We start from the raw sequence: 13,208 nt of genomic DNA, 5'->3' as shown, positions 1-13,208 counted from the left end.
TTCAACTTCATAGATGGGCAAGGTTGTGGTGGCGAGGTTGAATTTTTGAAGAGGGGGTGATGGTGGTTTAGAGGTAGGTGTTTCAGAGGGTTTGGTAGTGGAGGGTGAGGTTCAGAGTGTGTAGATGGGTGAGATTTGGGGAAGGGAAGAAGCAAGTTGCCTTAAATGAAGAGATGGAGAGTTAGGAGGCAAAGACTTACTTGGAGATTTGGAGGAGTAGATCAGAGGGACAGGAGGTCTTGAGACAGAAGGTTCCCCCATCTTTTCTTTCTTAGCCTTCTTTGACTTCTCAGAGGGCTCCCGTTGTCGTTTCATAAAATTGGGTGGATGCTCAGGCAACTAGTCCACATAGATGTTTGAGATGTCAACTCCTAGGTTGGCCAGATCCTGCATATATTATGCAACAACCTCTAGAGGATCGATTTTTGAGAAGAGGTAGAGGTCGTTGGGAATTTTCCTTTGATCTTCCAGGTCTTCCCAAGAGGTGTCCAATGAAGGCTTTACCCGAATTTTCTCAATTACCCCCATGCTCTTCAGATTTCGTGCATTCAGAGGCCTTCTAGCGTCACCGATTACATCCTCCATCAGATTGTGATGGATCAGATGATCTACCAAGCCACTCTCTATCAGAACTTCAGATATTAGCCTTCCTAGAGGGATGTAGGTTATGGGCTTCATGTTGTTCTTGGTGTCTCTTACAGATTCCCTCAAGTACTTGAACAGTGGCGATGACAGATTCAGCTTGAGCCCTTTGTGGAGACATAAGAGTATACACTTCTAATCAGTGTTGATATAGTCTGAAGTGTTAGACGCTGGGCGGTGATGAATAGTCCACAAAATGATCTTCAGCTAGACTCTGAGGTTCTAATGAATTTCCTTGTTTTTAGATGAATTACCCTCGGTGTTCTGCTTGAAAATTCTTGGGGGAATTTCCTGGGACATGTATTTTTCCCTAGGGTTGATGTTGTAAATACGTCTTCCCCCCGTCTTCTCCATGTTCAGAAGGGAAGAAATTGATTTCTCGGTGATCACGATCTTCATCCCCAGAATGTGGGACACAATATAATGGTCGTCTAAATCTGCAAAATGCCAGAATTCCTTGACCAGATATGTGTATACGGGACCATAAAGCCTTTGAAAGTAGGTTTCCCACCCTTGCCTTCTGAGTTCTTCAGTGAGATCTATTCCATTTCTTTTCATGTTTTTGAAATCAACCAAGGATTCACACAAGACTTCAAGCTTGTCAAACGGAATGGCAAGGTTGATGTGGGGTTCACGATCCAAAATGTGGTGTTCTTTATATATGGGAGTGGAGATAACACCAGTTATTGCAATGGTTTGTTGGGAAGAACTTTGAGGTTGTTCCGTTGATTCCATTTGTTGTGAGTAGTTGTACACTGATTGTTATTGGGAATCCATGAAGAAGGAGATGAAGTTGTTGAAGAACGTTGAAGATCATTGAGGATGCTGAGGTTGCTTGAGAGAGAGTGGTTTATGTAGGATATGAGTGAAAAGTGTGAAAGTGTGAAGTGTGGTAACTATAAGTACCAAAAAGGGGGCATGCAAAACGACAGTGTTAGATGGAAGATGAATAGTTAAGTTTAATGATGGCACAAAAAAAGAGTTGACACTCTAGGGGGGAAATTTATTACAGCTTTTGATTTCTGCTAGACAAATGTCTAGAAGATTCAAGGTCAGACGTAAGAGAAACCACGTGTTGATCTATCTGATATTCAGGAATACCGAAAGATTGGTTTTTGAGGATTTCCGATTCAGATGACTTCTAACTGGTAGAAGTATCAAATTCAGATCCAGACACCAAATGTTTCGTTCAGAACCTTATTTTTCCATTTCCGAGAAGCACGTTTGATTCATTCTGGGAAATTTTCAATTTTCAAATGTTTCAGAATGAATGATAATTTATCTTCAGCAAGGGGTTTTGTGAAGATATCAGCCCATTGGTGGTCTGTATCTATAAATTTTGAAGAGATTACCCCTTTCTAAACATAGTCTCTGATAAAATGATATTTTATTTCTAAGTGCTTTGCTCTAGAATGCAGAATAGGATTCTTACTTAAACAAATGGCAGCAGTATTATCACAGAAGATAGGAACGTTACTCTCATATATTTGAAGATCTTCTAGTTGATTCTTCATCTAGAGCATATGAGTAGTGCATATAGAAGCTGATATATATTCTGCTTCTGCAGTAGAAAGTGCAATGGTTGACTGTCTTTTGTTAGCCAAGGATATAAGATTGTTTCCCATGATGTGCTTTTACGTTCCATTATGTCTCCTGCATAATTTGCATCACAATATCCAGAGAGTCTATACTATGATGTTTTCATATACATCAGGCCAATGTTATGTGTTCCCTTCATATACCTTAGGGTTCTCTTAATTACTGTTAAATAAGATTCCCTTGGGTTTGATTGGAATCTGGCATAGAGACATACATTAAAAAGAATATTTGGCCGTGTAGTCGTCAGATAGAGAAGAGAGCCTATCATACCATGATAGAGCTTATGACAAACCTTTTGATTTACTTCTTCTTTCTCCAGAGTGCAGGTTGGATGCATGTGTGTCTTTGTTGGTTTACATTCTGACATTTTAAACTTCTTCAGAATGTCTTTTATGTATTTACTTTGGTATAAATATGTAGCTTTTGAAGCTTAATTAATTTGAATTCCCAGAAAGAATTCAGTTCTTGCATCAAACTCATTTCAAATTCTGCCTGCATTAACTCAGAGAATTCTTGACAAACAGAGGGGTTAGCTGAACCAAAAATTATATCATCAACGTATATTTGACATATCATGAGATCATTTCTAATGTTTTTACAAAAAAGTGTAGAATCAACCTTTCCTCTAATAAAATCATGTTCCAGAAGAAAGTTGCTTAGTCTCTCATACCAAGCTCTAGAGGCTTGTTTTAGACCATACAAAGATTTTTTCAGTTTGAAAACATGTTCTGGATATTTAGAGGTTTCAAAACCTGGAGGTTGATGAACATACACTTCTTTTGAGATATAACCATTAAGAAATGCGCTCTTGACATCAATCTGATATAATTTGATGGAATGATTTACAGCGAATGATACAAGTAAATGAATAGATTCTAACCTGGCGACTGGAGCAAAGGTTTTGTTGTAGTCAATCCCTTCTTGTTGAGTGTAACCTTGTGCTACCAGTCGTGCTTTGTTTCTGACAACTTCTCCCTTTTCGTGTAGTTTGTTTCTGAATACCCATCTTGTTCCAATAATATGAGTTCCTTTTGGCTCCGGGATAAGATCCCAGGCGTCATTCTTTGTGAATTGATCAAGTTCTTCTTTCATTGCCAGAACCCAATCATTGTATTGAAGTGCCTCATCAAAGGGAGTAGGCTCAATCAGGGATACTAATCCCAGAGGAGTTTCTTCAGATATTTTGAATGTAGACCTTATTCTGACAGGTTCATCCTTGTTTCCCAAAATCAATTCTTCAGAGATGTTTGGACGAATTCTTGATCTTTTCTAGATAGTTGAGATTTCAGTTGTTTCTGGATTTTGCTTTTCAGCTTCCTCAGATCCTTTAGTCTTTTCGTCAGAACCTGCAAGAGTTATCTCCAGATCTACAAGTTTTTCAACTAGCTTTGACTTTTCAGAGTCAAGCTTATCATTAAATCTGACATGTATTGATTCTTCCATAGTTTTGTTTTTTGTGTTGCATAGTTTGTAGCCCTTAGAGTGTTCTGAGTATCCTAACATAATGCCTTTTTGTGCTTTTGAATCAAATTTGTCCAGATGTTCTTTAGTATTAAGAATAAAACAGGAGCATCCAAAGGGATAGAAGTAAGAAATGTTGGGTTTTTTTCCCTTACACAGTTCATAAGGAGTCTTCTCCATAATAGGTCTTATAGAGATTCTATTCTGGATATAGCACGTTGTATTTACTACTTCAGCCCAAAAGTGCTTAGCCATATTTGTTTCGTTAATCATGGTTCTGGCCATTTCTAGGAGTGTCTTATTCTTCCTTTCTACAACCTCATTTTATTGTGGAGTTCTAGGACATGAGAAATAATGGGATATTCCATTCGTATCAAAAAGTTCCTCAAAGAACTTATTTTCAAATTCGCCACCATGATCACTTCTGACTCTGATGATTTTAGAGTCAAATTCATTTTTCACTTTAGAACAGAAGCTAGTGAATATAGAGTGTGACTTATTCTCGTGCTTTAGAAATTTTACCCATGTCCAGCGACTAAAGTCATCAACAATGACCAATCCATACTTCTTTCCATCGACTGAAGCTGTCTTAACAAGTCCAAATAGGTCAATGTGAAGAAGTTCCAGAGGCTTAGAGGTAGAAATAACATTTTTCTTTTTAAAAGATGTTTTTGAAAATTTTCCTTTCTGACATGCCTCACATAGAGCATCTGAAGAAAATTTCAGTTTAGGTAGACCTCTAACTAACTCAAGTTTATTTAGCTGAGAAATCCTTCTCATGCTAATGTGGCCCAAGCGTCTATGCCATACCCATTGCTCTTCATTTACAGACATTAAACATTTTACATTTTGATCTTTTAAATATGAAAGATTAATTTTGTAAATGTTGTTTTTCCTCTTGCCAGTGAATAGAACTGTTCCATTATTCTAATTAATAGCTTTACATGTTTTTTAATTAAAGATTATATCATAATTGTTATCACTTAATTGACTTATTGATAACAAGTTATGCATTAATCCTTCGACATAGAGAACATCAGATATAGAGGGAAGAGATCCATTACCAATAGTTCTGGAGCCTCTGATTCTTCCTTTCTGATTTCCTACGAAACCTACGAAGCTAGCATCTTTAAGTTCCAGGATTTGGAACATATGCTTTATTCCCGTCATGTGTCGCGAGCATCCAGAGTCTAGGTACCATGATTGGGGTCTTAACTCTGCTGCATAGGATATCTACAACATAAACTATCTTATCCTTTGGTACCCGAAATCTTTTGGGTCCTTTGTGATTAGTTCTCCCAGAGTTTCTTGAAACTTTGGGCTTTCTAGCATTGGTAAAATTTTGTGTTTGTGCATGTGTGTAGTGATAAGAAAATGGGGATTTAGGTTTGTCATTTGCAGAAGATATGTGTTTGTCTGCATTAGAATCATATCATATTCCTCTTTTCTTATTCTGACTGACTCCATAAATCATAGAGGCCATTCTGCTTCTTTCTATCCCATTTTTCAGAAATTTTTCAAAAGCCTTTTCATATTCATATATAATTGTGTTAGAAGTTTGTGGGGCTTGAGATAATGCTTCTTCAAGTTTTAAACGTTGTTTATTTGTAGATTCTTTTTCTCTTTTCAAAATCAAAATGTAATCCTTTAACTCAGAAACTATTATCTCAAGCTTATCACATTCTTCAATGGTTCCTTCAAGGACCCTTTTTAATGCTTTAAATTTCTATTTAAGTTTCTGATATGAGTTTAGAGATTCATATAGGAAAGATTCAAGGTCAGAGCGAGAAAGATCTGAAAATACCTCTTCAGGATCAGACTCTCTCTCTGATGAGTTTCCAGATGTGGTAGCCATGAATGCCATATTTTCCTGTTCTTCTTCAGAGTCTGATTCTAAGGCATCAGATTTAGAGTCGTCCCAGGTGGCCATGAGTCCCTTCTTAGTTTTGAAGGAATTTTTCTTGAATCATTCTCTTCTGGAGCTTTCTTTCTTGAGCTTTGGACATTCATTTCTGTAATGACCTATTTCTTTACATTCATAGCATGTTACCTCTTTGTTTGATTTGTTTCTAGAGGTTGATTCTAAGCGATCTCTCGTGGGTCTTGGTCTTCTGAAGTAGTTATTCATTTTTCTCCAAAGTTGTTTTACTCTTCTGGTTATAAGGGATAAATCATCCTCATCGTCAGAATCTTCCTTTTCAGAGTCATCATTATCTTCTTCTTCGACTTGGAGGGCTTTGTTCCTTTCTGGTTTGTGTCTCTCAGATTTGGATTTCAGGCCTACAAATTTGTTCTTCTTTTGGGGTTCATCTTCCTTAAGTTCTATCTCGTGACTGTTGAGGGAGCTGACAAGTTCTTCCAGGCTTATGTTGTTCAGATCCTTTGATAGTTTTAATGCAGTGACCATAGGTCTCCACTTCTTTGGCAGGCTTCTGACAATCTTTTTGACATGATCTGCAGTTGTGTAGCCTTTGTCCAGAACCTTAAGTCCTGCAATTAAAGTTTGAAATCTAGAAAACATTACCTCTATAGCTTCATTGTCCTCCATCTTGAAGGCTTCATACTTATGAATTAGAGCCAAAGCCTTTTTCTTCTTGACTTGTGAGTTGCCTTCGCGGGTCATCCTTAGGGAGTCAAGTATTTCTTTAGCATTTTCCCTGTTGATGATCTTTTCATATTCATTGTAGGAAATGGCATTCAGCAATATTGTTACGCTTCTGGTCATCAGTCATCTTGTTTCTGACAATAACAATACCGACATCAGATACAGGAGGTATATAGCCAATAGTAACTATATCCCATAGATAAGCGTCATAACCCAGAAAGAAACTTTTGATTCTGTCTTTCCAGTAGTCAAACTTGTCTCCATCAAAAACTGGACGTTTGGCATTGTAACTGTCTCTTTCATTGGTGTTGGCCATAGTGTTTTTCTCACGCTAGATCTCTCTACAATGTTAAGGGTTTGATTAGAAAATCCATAACAGAGCCGAAGCTTAGAGAAAAACAAGAAATGGGGGGGGGGGGTTGAATTATTTTCACAGATAATAACAACTTTTGCAAATAAAACACACACGAAAAATAATGCTATAAACATAAATGTTTATCCTGGTTCGCTTGAAATTCAAAGCTACTCCAGTCCACCTGGCCAAGGTGATTTCACCTTTAACAAGGACCTAATCCACTAATCTTGAAAGATAACAACAAAAAGCATCTAAGTAGATAAATATCTCTTAGCCCTCTCAAGTTTACAAACTTCACAAGCCACTTAAGGAATATTCAGCAAGTAATGAAAAATACAGTTATGTGCTTAGTGCTTCTAAGTAAGCAGAAGTTACATAATATGAGAACAGAAATTTTTTCCACACTTAGAGCAACAACTCGTGTAAAAATAGAATGAATAATAGATTTGTGATCTGGTTGCAGTATTCTTGTGTGCCTAGTTGATTGTTATGAAGATGATTCATCCTATATATAGGGATTTTATGAAGAGACCGTTGGATGAAATAATCATGGCAATGATGGACGTTTAATGTAATTAATCTCTTGTTCTTTCCATAGCCGTTTGGGGCGCATTAACTTTCTTCCAAAAATAGATTCTTGCCAAAAGCGGAAGACTTCACAGCTAAGTCTTAGTGATCGGTTCTGAATCAGAGTGTGCAAAGATCACAATTTTTTTTCAGCATGTATACCTTTAGATATTGCTAAAGGTTGATTGACTTCAGAGGTTCTTGATGTCTTTCTGATGGTGATTACTTAAGAGTCAAAAAGCATTAGACCTTTACAGTGCACTGTTCAGATTTAGAGCATCTGAAACTTATTTCTACGTAGAACTTGTGCACTTCCTTTGGTTCAACGTCAAAGCCTGTGCTGAATAACTTCTAAGTGGTCATTCTGGACTTGCGCGTGTATCAGATATATGTCTATCTGACCATTTTTGGATTAGAGCCTTGCACACTTAGATAAATTATGTTAGGGTACTAATTTGTTTCATCCTTTGTTATCATGAAAACCTTAGAGATAAATTGTAGATGCATAGTCTTGTTCTTACAAGAGGATCCTCATTTTGATCACCAATGACATGCATTTATGGCCATGTTCATTGCTTTTCACACACTTCCAAACTTTGTACAAAAATAGAAATTGAAGTGCATGCTTGCATAGGCGTGTGATAGGCCCATGAAATGATGTAATCAGGTCAAAAAATGATCATGAATAAAGCTGAAAGTCTAACCTGAGGCCATGCATTTTTAATTGAGAAATGATCACGTGATTTATCGAAATGGAACCAAGAAGAGTAACCATGCGCAAGTCATTCAAATATTGTCCAAATGAGGTGATCTTGGACTTTTTGGAAAGGTGACATCAAGGGAAAAATCTTTCATGTTGAACACTTTTCCATTTAAATCTTGGATCATGATGAATTTTGAGGTGGAAGTTTGAGAAATCTAACATAATTGAAATGTTTCTAAGTACCAAGTCAAATATCCATCATGATCCAAGTAAAATATCAAACATAATTGGAAAACGTTCCTTCATAAAACTTGTATCTCTTTCAATCCTCTTCAATTTGGTCACCAATTTGACCTCATTTGAATTTGGCATGAAGGAGTTATGCATTTTAGAAGTTGAGAAAAATCGTTTGTTCAATGGTAATGACCCAAAATGACCTATAATGTTTCCTCTTGGAACATGCCTTTGCAAGTTGAATTTGACATTTACCAAAGAATAAAAATTGGAGAAAACATCTTGAATTTGATCATGAAACTTTGATGGCCTTCATCTAATAAAAATTCAGCAAGTTATGGTCCTTGGAATTTGACCTCCTAACTAGGGTTCAAACAAAATGACCTATAATCTTTCACCATAAAAAATGACTTTACAAGAAAAACTAGCTCTTAATGCCAACATAAAAGTTGTTTGGAATGTCATAAGTTGAAACTTTGCCCTTGGAATCATTTTCATATGACAAAAACTATAGGAGATAGGGTCTAGGGAACCCCAGTTTTGACCAGTTGACTTTCTCTGGTCAACCACTTTGAAAAAACTCACAAACTTGAAATTATATTGATAGCTGGGACTAATGGAGGATCAAATATGTATAAGATGATGTAATATTAAGTATCCCTTGAAATATTTGATCAAATATTGAAGAAACTTGTTGAGAAAGTCACACAAGATACCCAAATGAATTAGGGTTTCCAAGGCAAACAAGCTTCAAACGCTTGATGATGTCTTGATCAAAATGATAAGTAAAGATAATAAGGATCCATATATTATATCTAGAACCAATATGAATCATCTCTTGATTGATCTCCTTGCATTGAGGGTCTCAAACCCTAGTTGTGAGCTTGATTAGGCATGGGTGGATGCACACACTACCTACAAAAGGAACAAAGCTATACATAGACATATTTTTGGTATTTTTGTTAGTAAATAAAGAAAAAACAAAGTATGATACAATCAAATGTGTTTGGTGATCTCTCCCAATGCAAACCCAACGAATGAGGGGTAAGGAGGATGCCAAGGTGTGATCCTAAAGCCAATGCATATGATGAGATATCATGAGGAATCTTATGGTCAAAATTTGAGTCTTACACCTGCTCCTATTTAAAGACGTTTTAACTGAGGATGTAAAGGTTAAAATCTTCGTATCAACTCAATAGAATGGATTTAAATAACAACATCTAGAAACAAATTTTGGTCCCTAAGAGACCTTATGATGCATATGATATATGTATGTAAAAGGTAATCTTTGTGGGGAATATATTGCCAGAAAGGAAAATAATCTGGAGAGACTTAATGTCCAAAGGAGCGCAATGCATTTCGTAAGGAAGACTTACTGAGGAGACATAGACTATAGGGGATAAAAAGCTATGCGTATGCCAGTCTACGACTTGAAAACTGTTGGGGGATGCGGGGGGAATTTCCATGAAAATAAATCAACGGAAAGACTCGGTATGGGGATAAGGGAAATCTGCAGGGGATATGAATAGATCATAACAAAATTGAAATACTCAAACCAAACAGGGGATGGCGATTTCACTGAGGAAATACGCACCCAAACTCAATTGGGAAAGACTGAACTTCCACACAGGAGGAAAAGAGATATATTATCTATTTACCGGTTACTGGGTAAGAGGATAATATACTCTGACAGAGGGACATTCATTACCGATTAGGGTAAACATATCAAGAATGACTCGCTGAGGAAAAAGAGGTGTATCCATTACCGGTTACTGGGTAAGAATAACCTACTGGGGAGAGAAATCAAATAGGATTTACAACTACCGGCTACTGGGCAGAAGACCAAAGAGAGAGTATCAGTCACTAGATAAATTGAACATATCAAGGATAAACTCAAAGGAAGAATATTCGTCATTGGTTAGGATGAACATATCAAGGATAGACTACCTGGGTAAAAATAGGAATTACAACTACTGGCTACTAGGCAGAAGACCAAAGAGAGAGTATCTATCACTGGTTAAAGTGAACATATCAAGGATAAACTCTGAGGGAAAAATAGGATTTATATCTACCATTTACTGGGTTGAAGACCGCAAAAATAGAGAGAATTCGTCAGTGGTTAGGATGAACATATCAAGGATTAACTCTCTGGGAATAAAAGTAGGGATTACAACTACCTTTTTACTGGGTAGGAAACCAAAAAGGAAGAATATCTGTCACCAGTTAGGATGAACGTATCAAGGATAGACTTACCGGGAAAACGTGGAAACGAATCCGCTAGGGAAAACAAAGGAAGTAGATTATATTTTACCGGGTATTGGGCAAAAGTAATGTACTCAACATCAAGAATAATATTACCAGTTACTGGGTAATAGAGTCTCGGGGGACTAAAATATCTATCTAGGTAAAAACTAGAAAGAAACGGTCAAGCAAAGACTCAGATGTGTTTCTTTAAGGTTAGAGCAAACTCATTAGGGTGACAAGCTATGTATATAAGTGCATTTCGTGGTGAATTCATAATCTCCACTCAATCCTAAGATTGAGATATTTGTGGAGGCCTATGAACCTGAATTTGGGGAATCCTGAGAAGTAGTGATTGTTCCACCTTGACTAGGAACCTGACAACTACCTACTTTTTAGGGAATCGTGGTCGTGACTTCTTCCGCACACGGTTATGGATTGCATACGCGTTACCATCCATGTTTCCTCTCAAGGCGAGCCACCTACTAAGTGAGAATCATGCCTATATAACATATTTTAGGGTGAATGTCTAATGATGACCGATCCCGTATCACCATATTGTAGATCTTTATAAATACTATCTCCGATCTTTTATATAAGAGACAACTCACTTTTTGGATTCATTGAATAATTAACGTATCTAATTTATAAATCGACCAAATATATTGGTTATTCAATAAACCTAAAAAATGAGTTGTGTCTTATATAAAATAACGGAAGCAGTGTATCACTAAAATATATATCAAGTCAAAATTACTTACATGCCATTCATATAGTTATTATTATATTAGATTTGATCTCAAAGCTTAGTGATAACAAACCCAACCACAATATATTAGCAAATTTTCTTCGATTAAATCGTACGCAAAAATCTAATATAAATTATCCAAAGTTTTCACTCGTAACATAGTTTGACGGTTGTGCCCACTCGGTCCCACACATATATGCTTTCCTTCCTCACTCTTTTTTTTAAAAACTACCACTTGATATGTCAAACTCAAAATAAGTGAACAATGAATATCCTTTTGTCGAATTTTGGGACAATTCCTAAGCTACAATATATGCTATTTTGCTCTATTCCTTTCAAGCAACAATCATCATTTATAACAAACGCCATGAAAGGTAGGTAATCTTTGGAAGTTGGGATAAATTAAATATATGTCAATTCATACTAATAATTTGCCAACCAACATCTATATGAAACTTGCTTTAAAAACACACCAACATCTTCCATCATTTTATATAAGGAAACCTTCACAACTTTAACAACACACAAACATCCACATCTAAAAATTATCAACCTCCATTTAGAAACTCTTTTAGATCGAATTTGATTCCACACAAGAAAGTGGAAGCTATGGATAGACTCAATTACCACAAAATAGCAATTTTTACACAAAGCATAAGAAATCATCATAACTATCTAATCAAGCTTACACCATTGCTAGTTTCATTATGTTTGTTTCCTTTCATATTTTCAACTTCTTCCTTAATTTCTTTCCTCCAACACTTTAACTTCTACTTCTCTACATTCTCTTTCCAACTATTTACTCACAACATAGACAAAAATTGCATCTTCCTCCTATGTAATGGTCTCCTTGTTTTTGTCGGTATAACAAGATCTTTTTCTGTAGGGTCTAGTAGTATTGATGAATCATCCAACAGTGTTAAAGATGGTTCACAGTCACTTTACTCAATGGTTGAAGCTCAAGAGCCAATGTTAGTGGTGAAGGAGAAAACCAATAAGCTTGAAGCAGAGAGTGAAGAAGTAGAAGAAAGCGTTAGAGATATAAGCTTAGAAGAAGGAAGAGGAAGTTACATATTACATTGGGAACAAGAGGAGGGGCCAAAAGAAGAAGGTAGACTATTTGATGGAGGAGATGAAGAGAAAGACAATGAAACAAAAATGTTTGACGAGGAAGAAGTTTTAGATGAAGCAAATTGTGTGCTAAGGACAGATGAGTTAAACAAAAAGTTTGATGACTTCATTAAAAGGATGAAAGAAGATTTGAGGATTGAAGCTCAAAGACAATTTGACATGGTTTGATTTTGATTAGTGACTATGATGATTTTTTTTTTTATGTTCCGAAATTTTTATAGGACTTTTAACAAGGCTAAAGAAGGATCCAAAATACCTTTTAGAAAATAGTTACAATACATTCTAGTAATATATGTATGATTACGTCAATATTACTACTGGAATTTATTTTCCGATATAAACAATGTGTGGTAATAAAGCGTGAAAATAATTTCTTCTTACTTTCTTCATACCGCATGATCGTAAGAGTCTGCTGGATGTCTCATCGTAACTACCACAAATCCGTCCCGGATAAAAGAATTCGGAACTGTGGAATAATAGGCAGTCCTGGATGTGGGGTAGTTCGGAAGATCAAACAATCGGCCGAGTATTCAATTGATTGAGTAAGTAAGGGTCACATAGCTTTCAATCGGCGGGAGAAGTCCCCAACACCCCGAGCTCGTTCCAAAGGAAAGACTATGGAACGGCAGGTGGTGTGAACCAAGAAGAAGGACGCTCCATGTTTAACGGAGCATACCGAGTATAATTATCAGGGAAATTCTGCATGATACAAAGTCGGAGGGGAATCAAAGATCCGTCGAACGCTACAAATGTCAACCAGAATCTCTCCGGACCTCGGTCGAATATCTAAGCATCCAAGATGCCCCGAAGAAGATCTGAGTCTAGAGATGACGGCCCACCTTGACCCCGATAAACAGAATTAGACACACTTATCAAAGGTCAGCCATCTTCCAAGTCAAAGACTCAGTCCTCCAAATCAGTC

At 36.6% G+C, this 13,208-nt stretch overlaps 1 protein-coding gene across 1 annotated transcript; it reads left to right on the top strand.

The window, feature by feature from the left end:
• Positions 1 to 11,642: 11,642 nt before the first annotated feature.
• On the top strand, positions 11,643 to 12,662 carry LOC127084744 (uncharacterized). Its single transcript, XM_051025250.1, has one exon. It carries the CDS (start codon positions 11,765 to 11,767, stop codon positions 12,452 to 12,454), a length of 690 nt encoding a protein of 229 aa, XP_050881207.1. The 5' UTR covers positions 11,643 to 11,764; the 3' UTR covers positions 12,455 to 12,662.
• Positions 12,663 to 13,208: the final 546 nt, after the last annotated feature.

Source organism: Lathyrus oleraceus, chromosome 5 (assembly GCF_024323335.1).
Source record: "Lathyrus oleraceus cultivar Zhongwan6 chromosome 5, CAAS_Psat_ZW6_1.0, whole genome shotgun sequence".
Lineage (NCBI taxonomy): Eukaryota > Viridiplantae > Streptophyta > Magnoliopsida > Fabales > Fabaceae > Lathyrus > Lathyrus oleraceus.
Note: the sequence above shows the minus strand (reverse complement) of the source record. Positions and strands in the feature narration are given on the sequence as shown.

What these genes read in the sequence shown, in the direction of transcription:
- LOC127084744 (XM_051025250.1), top strand. Translation starts at nt 11,765, where the DNA reads ATGGATAGACTCAATTACCACAAAATAGCAATTTTTACACAAAGCATA.